The sequence below is a fragment of the Mesoplodon bidens genome (assembly GCF_964165515.1).
Source record: "Mesoplodon bidens genome assembly, contig: HAP1_SCAFFOLD_819, whole genome shotgun sequence".
Classification (NCBI taxonomy): Eukaryota; Metazoa; Chordata; class Mammalia; order Artiodactyla; family Ziphiidae; genus Mesoplodon; species Mesoplodon bidens.
Genome location: NW_027671989.1, coordinates 96,587 through 110,232, shown reverse-complemented (window position 1 = coordinate 110,232; position 13,646 = coordinate 96,587). Strand labels below are relative to the sequence as shown.

General features: G+C 40.3%; 1 protein-coding gene across 1 annotated transcript; it reads left to right on the top strand.

The window, feature by feature from the left end:
• Nucleotides 1-8,386: 8,386 nt before the first annotated feature.
• Nucleotides 8,387-11,527, top strand: LOC308610731 (UDP-N-acetylglucosamine--peptide N-acetylglucosaminyltransferase 110 kDa subunit-like; the record flags this gene model as incomplete). Its single annotated transcript, XM_081259758.1, has 1 exon — nucleotides 8,387-11,527. The coding sequence occupies one exon, from the start codon at nucleotides 8,387-8,389 to the stop codon at nucleotides 11,525-11,527; it is 3,141 nt and encodes a 1,046-aa protein (XP_081115884.1).
• Between the last annotated feature and the right edge of the window lie 2,119 nt (nucleotides 11,528-13,646).

Genomic DNA, 13,646 nt, shown 5'->3' with positions numbered 1-13,646 from the left:
CAGAGGTGTGTGGTTTTGGGTGTGCATGTGGATGTGCTTGTGTGTATTTATTTTTGTTTGTTTTAGGTGCAGGAATTCAAGGAAATCTCTGTCAAAACATTAGCTAAACATGAACTAAAGGAACAGAGACTTCGGTGCATACATACGATAAGGAAAACAGTCATTGCAAAAATAGTTTGGAAAGGTCCCTAAACAAACAGACTACTACAGCCTCCAACAATCAAAAGCCCAGGAAACCCTGGGAAAGTGGGAGAATCTGATTTCCATAGATACCACATTATAATATTTGAAAGACAAATTTTCAACCAAAAAAATCACAAGGTATACAAAGACATGGAAAAGTATGGTCCATTTAAGAAAACAAATTAATTGATGAAACCATCCCTAATGAAGCCCAGACATTTCTCCACTGCATATTCTTGCCTCCTTTGTCATAGATTCATTGACCATAAGTGCATGGGTTTCTTTCTGGGCTCTCTATTCTGTTCCAGTGATCGATGTTTTTGTGCCAGTACCATGCTGTTTTGATTACTGTAGGTTTGTAGCATAGTCTGAAGCCAGGGAGCATGATTCCTCCAGTTGTGTTCTTCTTTCTCAAGACTGTTTTAACTATTCAGGATCTTTTGTGTTTCCATACAAACTTTAAAATTATTTGTTCTAGGTCTGTGGAAAATGCCCTTGCTATGTTGATACAGACTGCATTGAATCCGTCGATTTCCTTGGGTATGATGGTCACTTTAACAATATTAATTCTTCCAATCTGTGACCATGGTATATCTTTCCAGCTGTTTGTGTCATCTTTAATTTCTTGTATCAGTGTCATATAGTTCCCTGGGTACAGGTCTTTTACCTCCTTAGGCAGATTTATTCTTCTGTATTTTATTCTTTTTTACGCGATTGTAAATGGGATTGTTTCCTTAATTTCTCTTTCTGATAGTTCACTGTTAGTGTATAGAAATACAGTAGATTTCTAGATATAAATTCTGTATCCTGCAAATTTACCAAGTTCATTTTTGAGCTCTAATAATTTTTGGATGGTGTCTTTCAGATTTTCTATGGATCATGCCATCTGCAAACAGTGACAGTTTTACTTTTTCCTTTCCATTTTGGAGTCCTTTTATTTATTGACTTTTCTTGTCTGATTGCTGTGGCTAGGACTTCCAAAAGTACCTTCAATAAAAGTGGTGAGAGTGGGCATCCTTGTCTTGTTCCTGATCTTAGGGGAAATGCTTTCAGCTTTTCACCATTGAGTATGTTAGCTATGAGCTTGTCGTATATGGCCTTTATTATGTTGAGGTATGTGTTCCCTCTATGCCCACTTTCTGGAGAGTTTTTACCATGAATGGATATTGAATTTTTTTCAAAAGCTTTTTTTTCATCTATTGAGATAATCATATGGTTTTTAGTCTTCAATTTGTTACTGTGATGATAAGAGACCTAAGAGAGCTACAGAGGCTAAGTGACCTATCCTTCCCTGAATGGGTAGGTATCCTTGTTCTGCCTTCTAATTGAGTTAGTATCTGAGTAAAGAACTGCCAGGTGTCATTTAGTTCACAATACACTGTTGTGGCAATATAGAAATGAATTTGTCTAAATCATTTGGCTTTTCTAAATTATAGTAAATGAATATACTGAATGAATACTTCAACTTAAGGAAATGCTCTTAAAGATATATTAATGTAGGCACTTCAGCGGAGAATTGAAAACAAAACAAATAATTCAGGTAAAATTAAAGTACACTCAGTTGTATCCAGTTTCCTCTTGTAAATCTCTCTTTTTCATTTGAGTGGACAGTCACTGGAGAATATCTGACTTGGGGCTAAGTAAATCTAAGCCTTCTTGGCCACACTGTATTCTCTTATGTCGTTTAATAAAGACACCAGTTGGGTTGCTGAAAAAATAGTGGGAAAAATCAATGCCTCACATCCAAAGGGCAGCTCTTGAAAATATGTGGATTGTTGTAGTCATTTTGCTCTTCTGGCCTCAGAAGTTCTAATCTTAACCTTAGCCCCTCATGCAGAGAGACTTTTTAAACCAATTTGCACATTACTCATTATGTGACTGTTGAATAAGAGAAACCCAGCTCTTTTCCTGTGCTTTCAAGCAGTTATCTTCTTCAAAACTTTGTTTGGATTGTTATACCTTAATCTTGCCTGGCAAGGGACTTATGGGAAGGTTGTTATTGTTTGAAAGTTTGGTGCCAGTATCTGCAAAGAAAGAAGAAAGTAAAGAAGGAAAGGTGTGTTTATCAAACATCCCAATAGTGAAAGTGTGTGAAAGCAACTTTTGAAAAAGTGAATCTGTCAGAGTTCAGCCATATTATTACATTTTATTTTATTCATTGAACATAAATAATTATCAGTGAATCCTTTCTAGATTTTCTAGTTTCCCAAAGTTCCCTGTATTCACATTCTAAGGTGAAAAATGGTATTTTAAGTCACTGCTCTCCACCTTATATTATTTATAATCACTCCTCATGACCTCTTCCTTCAAAGAAACGTGATCCTGAGAAGTGTCCTTTGTTTGTCTTTGTGGAATAAGTGATGGGGATGCATCCTGGAGACCTGTGAGATGTTTAAATTGTGGCCTAATGAAACTAGGATGGAGAGTTCTGGAAAGATCTGGAAAGATGGCTGGTAGAGTGTGGTCAGATGTGGGAGAAGAGACGCGTACCGAGAGAGGGAGAGGAAATTTTCAGAGGGAGACAATTAAACAAATAATTCAATAAGTTTTGTTGTGTGGTGTGGGATGCAAGCCTTTCTCTCCCCCTTTCCTTCACAATCTCTTTGTTAAAGACTGTGTTTTTCATTAGTTTTACTAAGATAGGATTTGCCGTTTTCTTTGGATACTGAGAATGGACCCATGGAAACAGTTACATTTGGGTTATCTCTGACTATCTTTAATGAAGAACATAAATATTGGCCACACTATCTATGCACATGCTATCACCATGCCTTTTTTGTTCTCTGTTCATATATCTAAGTCCTCTTCTTTGAGGTCAATCTCAAATCTCATCTGAAATGTACATTTATTGATAGATTCAAGCCATAATGAACTGTCCCTTCTTTGTGCTCCTTAGGCTCTGATTATTTATAAAAACTCATTTTTGAACTTAGACCCTGTCCAATATGATATATTACTTATTTCATCAGCATATGTTATATCCTCAACACAGTTATAAGCTTTTGTGGGGCTGGGATCATACATTCTGTAATTTTTCTCAGTACTTACACTTACTTTGATAGAAAGCGCATTCATTCATCTAAACATCATTTATTGAGTGTTAATTAAATGTCTCAACTCAGTCAATATTGTTTGAGTGAATGCATGCATGAATGAGGGAGTATGCAATAGGTAGCCTAATGTACCGCCCGATGTGAAAAAACCAAAAGCATAAACACAAAAGCAAGCCGAAAAGTGGCCCAGGACTTTCTGTAAAATATCCTGCTTTTGTTGGATGAGGCCATGAAAATCAAGATGCTCCTGAAAGGTCTTAAGAGCTGACCAAGAATAGTAAACAATTGAAATTCTCTCAGGCTTATTCAACCCTATCACTGGACACATTTATACCTCTCAGGAATGTTATTAAAAGAAGAGATTAATAAAGCTTTTATAGATGAGTTGATAAATCTCTAAACATTTAAATCTTCATTTCCTCCTAGGTTTCTCTAGTTTGGGTTTCCAAAAGATTTCAAGAAACCACAGGATAATTAAAAAATTAGACATTATCTTTCTTACCTTCATGTTTTTTGATGGTAAACACATTTTATTTTCTCCATAGTGCTGCCCAATTTCCACCAGTACAGTTCTTAAGTGAATTTTGCTCTGGATGGTGGGATATATAAGATGTAAATGAATTGTTTGTATATGTTTTAGAATTCTTCTACAGGGCCTGGCCATGGAAATGCATTGAATCTTACTTAAATAAGTAAAGGAACTTCCTCAGAATTATTATTTTATTCTGGTTAGGATACTCTCTGCCCTGGTTTGTTAAAATTTCCCTCTAGAGTGGTTTTAATTTTGTTTCTGATAGGGTCCTAGGATTTATTGCCACACCCATCCTGCATCTGGTTTTCTTTGAATTCCTCTCCTTGCAGTTTCTGATTCATACAGGGCCTTACAGGTTAGTGACAACCTGGCCATCACAACTCTGGGAAGGACAGGCCTACTTTTCAGAGGTGCTGATGTTTTCTGTACCTGAAGGTTTTCAAGAGATATCAATCTTCCTCACCACCTCCCTTGGCCCTCTTAATGGACTAAGCAGTTCCTCATGAAAGTTCTGTAGGATATCTGTACTAACTTCTCCATATTGTTCCATCCTGAGTCTAAATTCCTGGCCTCAAGGTAATGTTAGATTTCTAGCTCCAGCCCCTATGTACATAAGGCCTCTACTAAGGAACAGAACGCATACACATCAGTCTGCTCTTATTTCTCTGGATTTAATTTCTCTGTTACTTTCTGAAACATGCAGGTGCTCCTTTCTTTCTTTTAATCTCAGCTATGTGCTTTTAACATTTTGAAAACTGACCCAGAATTTACATGTGTCTCCAGTAAGAGTACATTAAATTGAGCTTAGTCTGCTCTTCTACTGGCATATTTGAGATCCAAATAATTTGCTACTTAACTGGATTCAGTTACCTGTATATTTCAGGCACCTAAAACTCACCATGTTCCAAATTTCCCCCTTTATAGTTAGTAATTTTCTTGGGAATCTGGATAACATTAGATGGAATAAAGTTAGTGAGTGGCCCAGGATTGCCTGAAATTTTGTTTGTCAGAGTGGCCAGGGAAAGTTAAGCAAAGAAGCAAACCAAATGAAAAACAGAATCACATTATTATGGCTGAGACAAGATTCCATGCAGAACTCTCTGTAGAGCTGGGTTGGGTCATAACTTATGCCAGAGCTCTAGGTGGGGTTGACACCATCTCATGCCAAGCTCTCAGTTCTGGGCTAATGTCATCTCTGGTCCACTCTATGGAGTGGAAACTTTGGAGGAATGGCCAATGTGTTCCACAGTGTAGGAAGAGGGAAATTGTGAACGTTACTTTCTAAATTGTGGAGGAACTAACCACTGTAAATGTGCCTTGAACTATGGTGTTTAATTTGACCAGTCAGATCAATGACTTTCCCCTTGAATGAAATGCTGCTACGTATATGAGCAGAAAAACAAAACTGGTATAAGGAATAGATAGCTAGTGGGAAGCAGCCGCATAGCCCAGGAAGATCAGCTCTGTGCTTTGTGACCACCTAGAGGGGTGACATAGGGCGGGTGGGAGGGAGGGAGTTGCAAGAGGGAAGAGATATGGGGACATATGTATATGTATAACTGATTTACCTTGTTAGAAAGTGGAAACTAACACACCATTGTAAAGCAATTATACTCCAATGAAGATGTTTAAAAAAAAACTAGTGTAAGGAGCTGGAGAGACTGGGAGTCTTATTTTCCCAGCAATTAACTTTTCCTCGACCATGACCTTCCTTTTGAGTCTCCTAGACCTTGGGGATGATAGCAACCCCTTGGGTTGGGGGATGGCAACCCCATCTTCACTAGAACCTCTATAGTTAACTTTGATTTTTCCCACACCGTCTATCCATCCCATGTATGCAGTCAGACATTTGATCTTGGACTTTTACTGACAAAATATCCTTGAATATAACCATTTCTTTTCACTGCCACTGCTACTGCTTTTGTCACTGCCTTAACTAGAGCTTTAACTTTAAGTTCTTTATATAAATATCTAAATATCTATATATAAATAAAATATACAAATAAATAAAATGTAATATTAATTTTGATGATTTAAAAGTCTTTTCTTGATAAAGACTTTTCCTGATAAATATACACAATATCTTATATAAATATTTGTGTATTATCTGTTCTTTTCTTAGAATTTTAGTCATATGATTCTATCTCTTGGTATGTCTAGAACTTTTTGATTGAATGCTGACTATTTTATTTGGCTTTTAAAATTTTTCTCAGTGGAAATGTTGTTTTGCTTCAAAATATTTTACTCTACCTGGAAGTAGCAAATCTTCAAATTACAATTTGTTAAATGCTTTGAAATATCAATACTATAGGTGTCACAAAATCTAGAAAAATGACATTTGAAAATTAACTACTGCCAGATGTGTCTCTATAAAACTTTTTCCCCACTCTTGTAGCTATATATTCTTTAACTGCCTCCTGTTTTAGAAATAAAATTGTAAGAAATAAACTTTGTAGTTTATAGACATAGATTTCTTTTCACATGGTTGATTAGAGTTTGCTTTTAGTTATTAATAGTTTAGAAAAGTTTATTTCAGCATCACAATTTATTATTGATAATGTCGCATTAATGTTCATTGTTAACTTTGAGAAAACCTCTATGGATTACTTCCTCATAAATATTTACTATTATAAATGCATTACTGATTTCAGTACTGCTATAGGTTTGTGCATTACAGGAATTCTGATAAAATACTCATTGACACCATTCCATTACACACATTATTGATGGGGTATATTCTTTTATTTCTTTCTTTATTTATTTTTGACTGTGTTGTGTCTTCGTTGCTGTGCGCAGGCTTTCTCTAGTTGCAGCGACTGGGGGATACTCTTTGTTGCGGTGTGCAGGCTTCTTATTGTGGTGGCTTCTCTTGTTGCAAAGCACAGGCTCTAGGCACACAAGCTTCAGTAGTTGTGGCTCGCAGGCTCAGTAGTTGTGGCTCACGGGCTCTAGAGCGAAGGCCCCATAGTCGTGGCACACGGTCTTAGTTGTTCCGCGGCATGTGGGATCTTCCCGGACCAGGGCTCGAACCCGTGTCCCCTGCATTGGCAGGTGACTTCCTAACCACTGTGCCATCAGGGAAGCCCCTGGAGTATATTGGTTTTTTTTTTTTTTGCGGTATGCTGGCCTCTCACTGTTGTGGCCTCTCCCCGTTGTGGGGCACAGGCTCCGGACATGCAGGCTCAGTGGCCATGGCTCACGGGCCTAGCTGCTACGTGGCATATGGGATCTTCCCGGACTGGGGCACGAACCCGTGTCCCCTGCATCGGCAGGCAGACTCTCAACCACTGCACCACCAGGGAAGCCCTGGGGTATATTCTTGACAGAAGGAAATTTCCGTTTTGACTAAGCATTGAAGAAAACTGAATCTTTGACTTATCCTTCACATGCCTGATGATTGAAATAATTTTCCACAGAATAACTTCTGGTTTTATACTTTTCAGTTATTTTTTTCTTCTTCAAACGCACATGCTTTGAGAGCTGTGAAGTGCAAGACATGGCTATATTGTAAGGTGGTTTTTGTCCTTACGCTTCTGTGTCTTGTGCTAGTTAAGTCAGTAGAGTAGTCAGTAAGAGTACTGGAAGTTATTCCTGTAATGGGATATTATATAGTCAGTTACATATGGTGGTGTCTGAAAATCACATAATAGCCTCACTTAAAACATCTCCTTAGCCAGATTTCAAGAAAGCCTGTGACCAATCCAATATGATCCAACATAGCAGAATATGATAGAAGGAAAATTGACAAAGAAATAGACGCTGGACTTACCTGATGGAAATTAAAATATCTCACTTTTGACAATTTTCCAAAAACCTATAATTACATGAACTAATTTCTAGGGTTCTTCGTAGGACCTAAAAAGGAACCCATAGAGTTGTGGAACAACAATAGAAGCTACTGTGATGAGAAGCCCGGACACCGCAACAAAGAGTAGCCCCCGCTCGCCGCAACTAGAGAAAGCCTGCACGCAGCACTGAAGACCCAACGCAGCCAAGATAAAAATAAATAAATAAATAAAAATAAATTTATCTTTTAAAAAGTGATACTCAGGTTTGAGGCATGAGAAATTTGATGAGGAGAAATTAGCTCATGTTTGCAGAACTTTTAAAATATCAAACTCAGTCTCTAAGATTTTAGCATTCTATACAACATCGGTTACTTATTAGTGGTTTGGGAAGGCCAATTTAAAAGTTTCTCATCTTACTGTATTGAAATTCACGGCCCTAATGTTCTCCACGTTGACTATATGAATGATGAAGAAAAGTCAATCATGTATTTCATTTCCAACTGGACAGAAAACAATATTTTGAAAAGTGTTTGGCCTACTGACTTTTGATTTCTTCTAAGGCAAATGGATAGGTAATTTTTATTCCCTGATTAGGAGAAAAATGGGGGAAGAGGGCAGGGTTAAGAATTAAGATTTCAAGAGCATGAGAGGTAGATGGCCAACCATAGTTCCTAAGGTTCGGTGCCTGTAACTGTTGCCGCTGCTTAAGCGTGCCAAAGCAGTGGTACGGCTGCTGCGCTCGTGTTTGCTACCACTAGAAACATTCTTGCCAGTAGTGGCGGCAGCGGGACTCAATTACTCCCTTTTTTCACTCTCTCCAGAAGCTCCAGATGGCGTCTTCCATGGGCAACATGGCCGACAGCACAGAACCAACGAAACGTATGCTTTCCTTCCAAGGGTTAGCTGAGCTGGCACATCGAGAATATCAGGCAGGAGATTTTGAGACAGCTGAGAGACACTGCATGCAGCTCTGGAGACAAGAGCCAGGCAATACTGGTGTACTTTTATTACTTTCATCTATACACTTCCAGTGTCGAAGGCTGGACAGATCTGCCCACTTTAGTACTCTGGCAATTAAACAGAACCCTCTTCTGGCAGAAGCCTATTCGAATTTGGGGAATGTGTACAAGGAAAGAGGGCAGTTGCAGGAAGCAACTGAGCATTACCGGCATGCATTGCGTCTCAAACCAGATTTCATCGATGGTTATATTAACCTGGCAGCCGCTTTGGTAGCAGCAGGCGACATGGAAGGAGCAGTACAAGCTTACGTCTCTGCTCTTCAGTACAATCCTTCTTTGTACTGTGTTCGCAGTGACCTGGGGAACCTGCTCAAAGCCCTGGGTGGCTTAGAAGAAGCCAAGGCATGTTATTTGAAAGCAATTGAGATGCAACCGAACTTTGCAGTAGCTTGGAGTAATCTTGGCTGTGTTTTCAATGCACAAGGGGAGATTTGGCTTGCAATTCATCACTTTGAAAAGGCTGTCACCCTTGACCCCAATTTTCTGGATGCTTATATCAATTTAGGAAATGTCTTCAATGAGGCACGGATTTTTGACAGAGCTGTGGCAGCTTACCTTCGTGCCCTAAGCTTGAGTCCAAATCATGCAGTGGTACATGGCAACCTGGCTTGTGTATACTATGAGCAAGGCCTGATGGATCTGGCAATAGACACCTACAGGCGAGCTATTGAATTGCAACCACATTTCCCTGATGCTTACTGCAACTTAGCCAACGCTCTCAAAGAGAAGGGCAGTGTTGCTGAAGCAGAAGATTGTTATCGTACAGCTCTCCGGCTGTGTCCCACCCATGCAGACTCTCTGAATAACCTAGCCAATATCAAAGGAGAACAGGGAAACAGTGAAGACGCGGTTCACTTGTATCGTAAAGCATTAGAGCTCTGCCCAGACTTTGCTGATGCCCATTCAAATTTAGCAAGTGTATTGAAGCAGCAGGGAAAACTGCACGAAGCTCTGATGCATTATAAGGAGGCTATTCGAATCAGTCCTACCTTTGCTGATGCGTACTGTAATATGGGAAACACTCTATGGGAGATGCAGGATGTTCAGGGAGCCTTAGAGTGTTATACTCGTGCCGTGCAGATCAACCCTGCATTTGCGGATGCCCACAGCAATCTGGCTTCCATTCACCAGGATTCAGGGAATATTCCAGAAGCAATTGCTTCTTATCGCACTGTTCTGAAGCTTCAACCTGATTTTCCTGACGCTTATTGTAATTTGGCTCATTGCCTGCAGGTTGTCTGTGATTGGACAGACTATGATGAGCGAATGAAGAAGTTGGTCAGCATTGTGGCTGACCAGTTGGAGAAGAATAGGTTGCCTTCTGTGCAGCCTCATCATAGTATGCTCTATCCTCTTCCTCATGGCTTCAGGAAGGCTATTGCTGAGAGGCATGGGAACCTCTGCTTGGCTAATATAAGTGCCCTTCATAAACCACCGTATGAACATATAACAGACTTGAAGCTCAGTGATGGTCGACTGCGTGTAGGATACGTGAGTTCTGACTTTGGGAACCATCCTACTTCTCACCTTATGCAGTCTATTCCAGGCATGCACAGTCCTGATAAATTTGAGATATTCTGTTATGCCCTGAGCCCACATGATGGCACAAACTTCCGAGTGAAGGTGATGGCAGAAGCCAATCATTTCACTGATCTTTCTCAGATTCCATGCAATGGGAAAGCAGCTGATCGCATCCATCAAGATGGTATACACATCCTTGTAAATATGAATGGTTATACCAGGGGTGCTCGAAATGAACTCTTTGCTCTCAGGCCAGCTCCTATTCAGGCAATGTGGCTGGGGTACCCTGGGACTAGTGGCGTGCTTTTCATGGATTATATCATCACTGATCAGGAAACGTCACCTGCTGAAGTTGCTGAGCAGTATTCTGAGAAACTGGCTTATATGCCCCATACGTTCTTTATTGGTGATCATGCTAATATGTTCCCTCACCTGAAGAAAAAAGCCGTCATCGATTTTAAGTCCAATGGGCACATTTATGACAATCGGATTGTGCTGAATGGCATCGACCTCCAAGCATTTCTTGATAGTCTATCAGATGTGCAAATAGTCAAGATGAAATGTCCTGATGGAGAAGACAACGCAGACAGCAGTAATACAGCTCTTAATATGCCTGTCATTCCTATGAATACTGTTGCAGAAGCAGTTATTGAAATGATTAACAGAGGACAAATTCAGATTACAATGAATGGATTCAGTATTAGCAATGGCCTGGCAACTACCCTGATCAACAATAAGGCTGCCACTGGAGAGGAGGTTCCCCGTACCATTATTGTAACCACACGTTCTCAGTACGGGTTACCGGAAGATGCCATTGTGTACTGTAACTTTAATCAGTTATACAAAATTGACCCATCTACTTTGCAGATGTGGGCAAATATTCTGAAGCGTGTTCCCAATAGTGTACTGTGGCTGTTGCGTTTTCCAGCAGCAGGAGAAGCTAATATTCAACAGTACGCACAAAATATGGGCCTTCCCCCAAACCGTATCATTTTTTCCCCTGTTGCTCCTAAAGAGGAACATGTTCGGAGAGGCCAGCTGGCTGATGTCTGCTTGGACACTCCACTCTGTAATGGCCACACCACAGGGATGGATGTCCTTTGGGCAGGGACCCCCATGGTGACTATGCCAGGAGAGACTCTTGCTTCCCGAGTTGCAGGTTCCCAGCTCACTTGTTTAGGCTGTCTTGAGCTGATTGCTAAAAATCGGCAAGAATATGAAGAGATAGCTGTGAAACTGGGAACTGATCTCGAATACCTGAAGAAAATTCGTGGCAAAGTCTGGAAGCAGAGAACATCTAGCCCTCTGTTCAACACCAAACAATATACAATGGAACTAGAGCGGCTCTACCTACAGATGTGGGAGCATTATGCAGCCGGCAACAAACCTGATCACATGATTAAGCCGGTTGAAGTCACTGAGTCGGCCTAAATAATGACTGTGTGCCCAGGAGAATTACCCCTGTAGCTGAGCCTCAACCTTCTGGGGGAAAGGGAACTACTTTTTCAATATCATGGTGCAGATGGGTGACAGACAATGATAAGAAATAGCACAGCCAGACTTGCTTCCTGCATGGTCACGATAGGGAGAAACCCAAGAGATGCGAAACTGCTGTTCCACAAGGAGTCTCCATCGAATTTTGCAGCAGCCAGGTGTCTGGAAGGTCTGGAAGGTGAGTCTGGAAGGTAAGTCTGGAAGGTCTGATCTCCCTTGGTCTTCCAGGGGATGGATGGTTAATGTGGAAGGGAGATAGAGATTGCCCGGCCGTTTTGTGATTATCACGGATTGATTGAGTCTTCTGAATTAATTTTTTTCTTTATATTTTGGGTATTGGAGCTTTTAAAAATGTTTGGTTTCAGGTATTTTTATTCATGTGAAGTGTATATGATTCTCTTGAGATAAGGTTTTAAGCTAAAATATTCCTTGTTTTAGTTTCTGAACTCTACCGATAAATGGGGACTTTGCTGGTGTAGTCTTTTTATAGGTTTTATAAACCACTTGAGCCTCTATCAGTCACTTTAGTGTCTGACATAACGTTTGGAACTCTCAGTGCTTTGTTGGTCTGTAGATGATGGCTTCAATTCTTTTTCTGGTCCGTTTCCTTCTTCCCTTCCCCCCACTTTAAAAATTCTCCTGTAACTTGGCTAACAAAATACCAAGTGTGATTCAAAACCTCCCAGAGTGTTTCTCTTCAACACATCATCTGGTGCCAAATGAAGATTGTTAGGAGTGCTTATTAATTATGAAGGGCACAGTTGTGGTACTGTCACTGACGATAATAATAATGGATTTTTGGCCTAGAGTTTTGACCTATTTCACCAGTGTTTTACCATTGACTGCCCCTCTATGCTGCTTCCAAAAGTGAGAGTGTGTGATAAGATTTTTACTTTCATTTCTAAAGTTTGTTTTTTTTAGGTGAGTCCTGTTTTTCCTTTTTCTTTCAGCAGAAATGAAATCCCAGGTAAGTATAAGTATTCAAATATTTGATCAGTAAGTCACAGTTATCTCCAGTACATTAAATAACTTTCATCAAAAAACATGTTATAGGTGAAAAGCTCTGAAGGACCAGCTATGTATATGATAATTATGTTTCAGGCCTTCTAGGGTATTATATATAATAACTTGTCTTCTGGTCGTGGTCTTGAAGTCTTTATGGATTCAGCCTCAGTAGTAGCGAACTGCACTGCTACTTGGTTTGGAGTACAAATTAGACTTTAGCCCTCCTGGAGGTTGAGTTTTTGGTATTGAAAACCATAGGAATGAAATTATTGTATTTCATCAAAGGATCGAGGGCTTGAGGCTTAAACAAGCCAACATATGTGTGGGAAGCAGTCAGCCTTGAGAGCAGGCTACGGACATGCCAGGCATGCCGCCGCTGCTCGAAGGGACTGTCCCTACTTGTTCCCCTCCTTGTTCCATTCCACGGGAGATAAATCACCAGGGCCCAGAAATCAGAAAGAATGTAAAATGAGACAAGCCAATCTGTCTCCACCCTGCACGTGCAGGTTATTTTGGATGATTCTGGGTTTATGGGTTTTCTCCCAGGGAAGTTATCCTTGAGCCGAGACAGTCATTAGATGATGTAAACCACCGTCTGGCAACCTTCCCTTTTCTAGTCGATATAATCTGCAACTGTAGCATAATAAAACTTGCCTTGCAACCGTCAGTTGTCTTGGTCCTTCTGACCCCATTTGTCGGTGCTACTTCAGTTCCTTACCCCGTCCCTTCTGACCCTGGGCGGTGAAATCCTCTTTCTGAGGCTGGTCCGCGGCAAGTGGCGCCTGAACAGGGACCTGAAGCGTGAAGCCAATGAAAAGAAAAAGAAAGTGCAGGTAAGAGAACCCTTATGCAAAATATGTGTGGACACGAGTAAAAGTGAAACTAACAGAGGCATAAGGCAACAGTCAGAAGTAAAATAAGATGGGGCAAAAGGGCTCAAAGGAGCGTGAATTATTTGCTCCGGTTTTACTTTCGATGCTTAAAGCTCGGGGTAATAAAGTTTCTACCTCACAGTTGACTGAATTTTTGCAGCATATCCATGATGTATCTC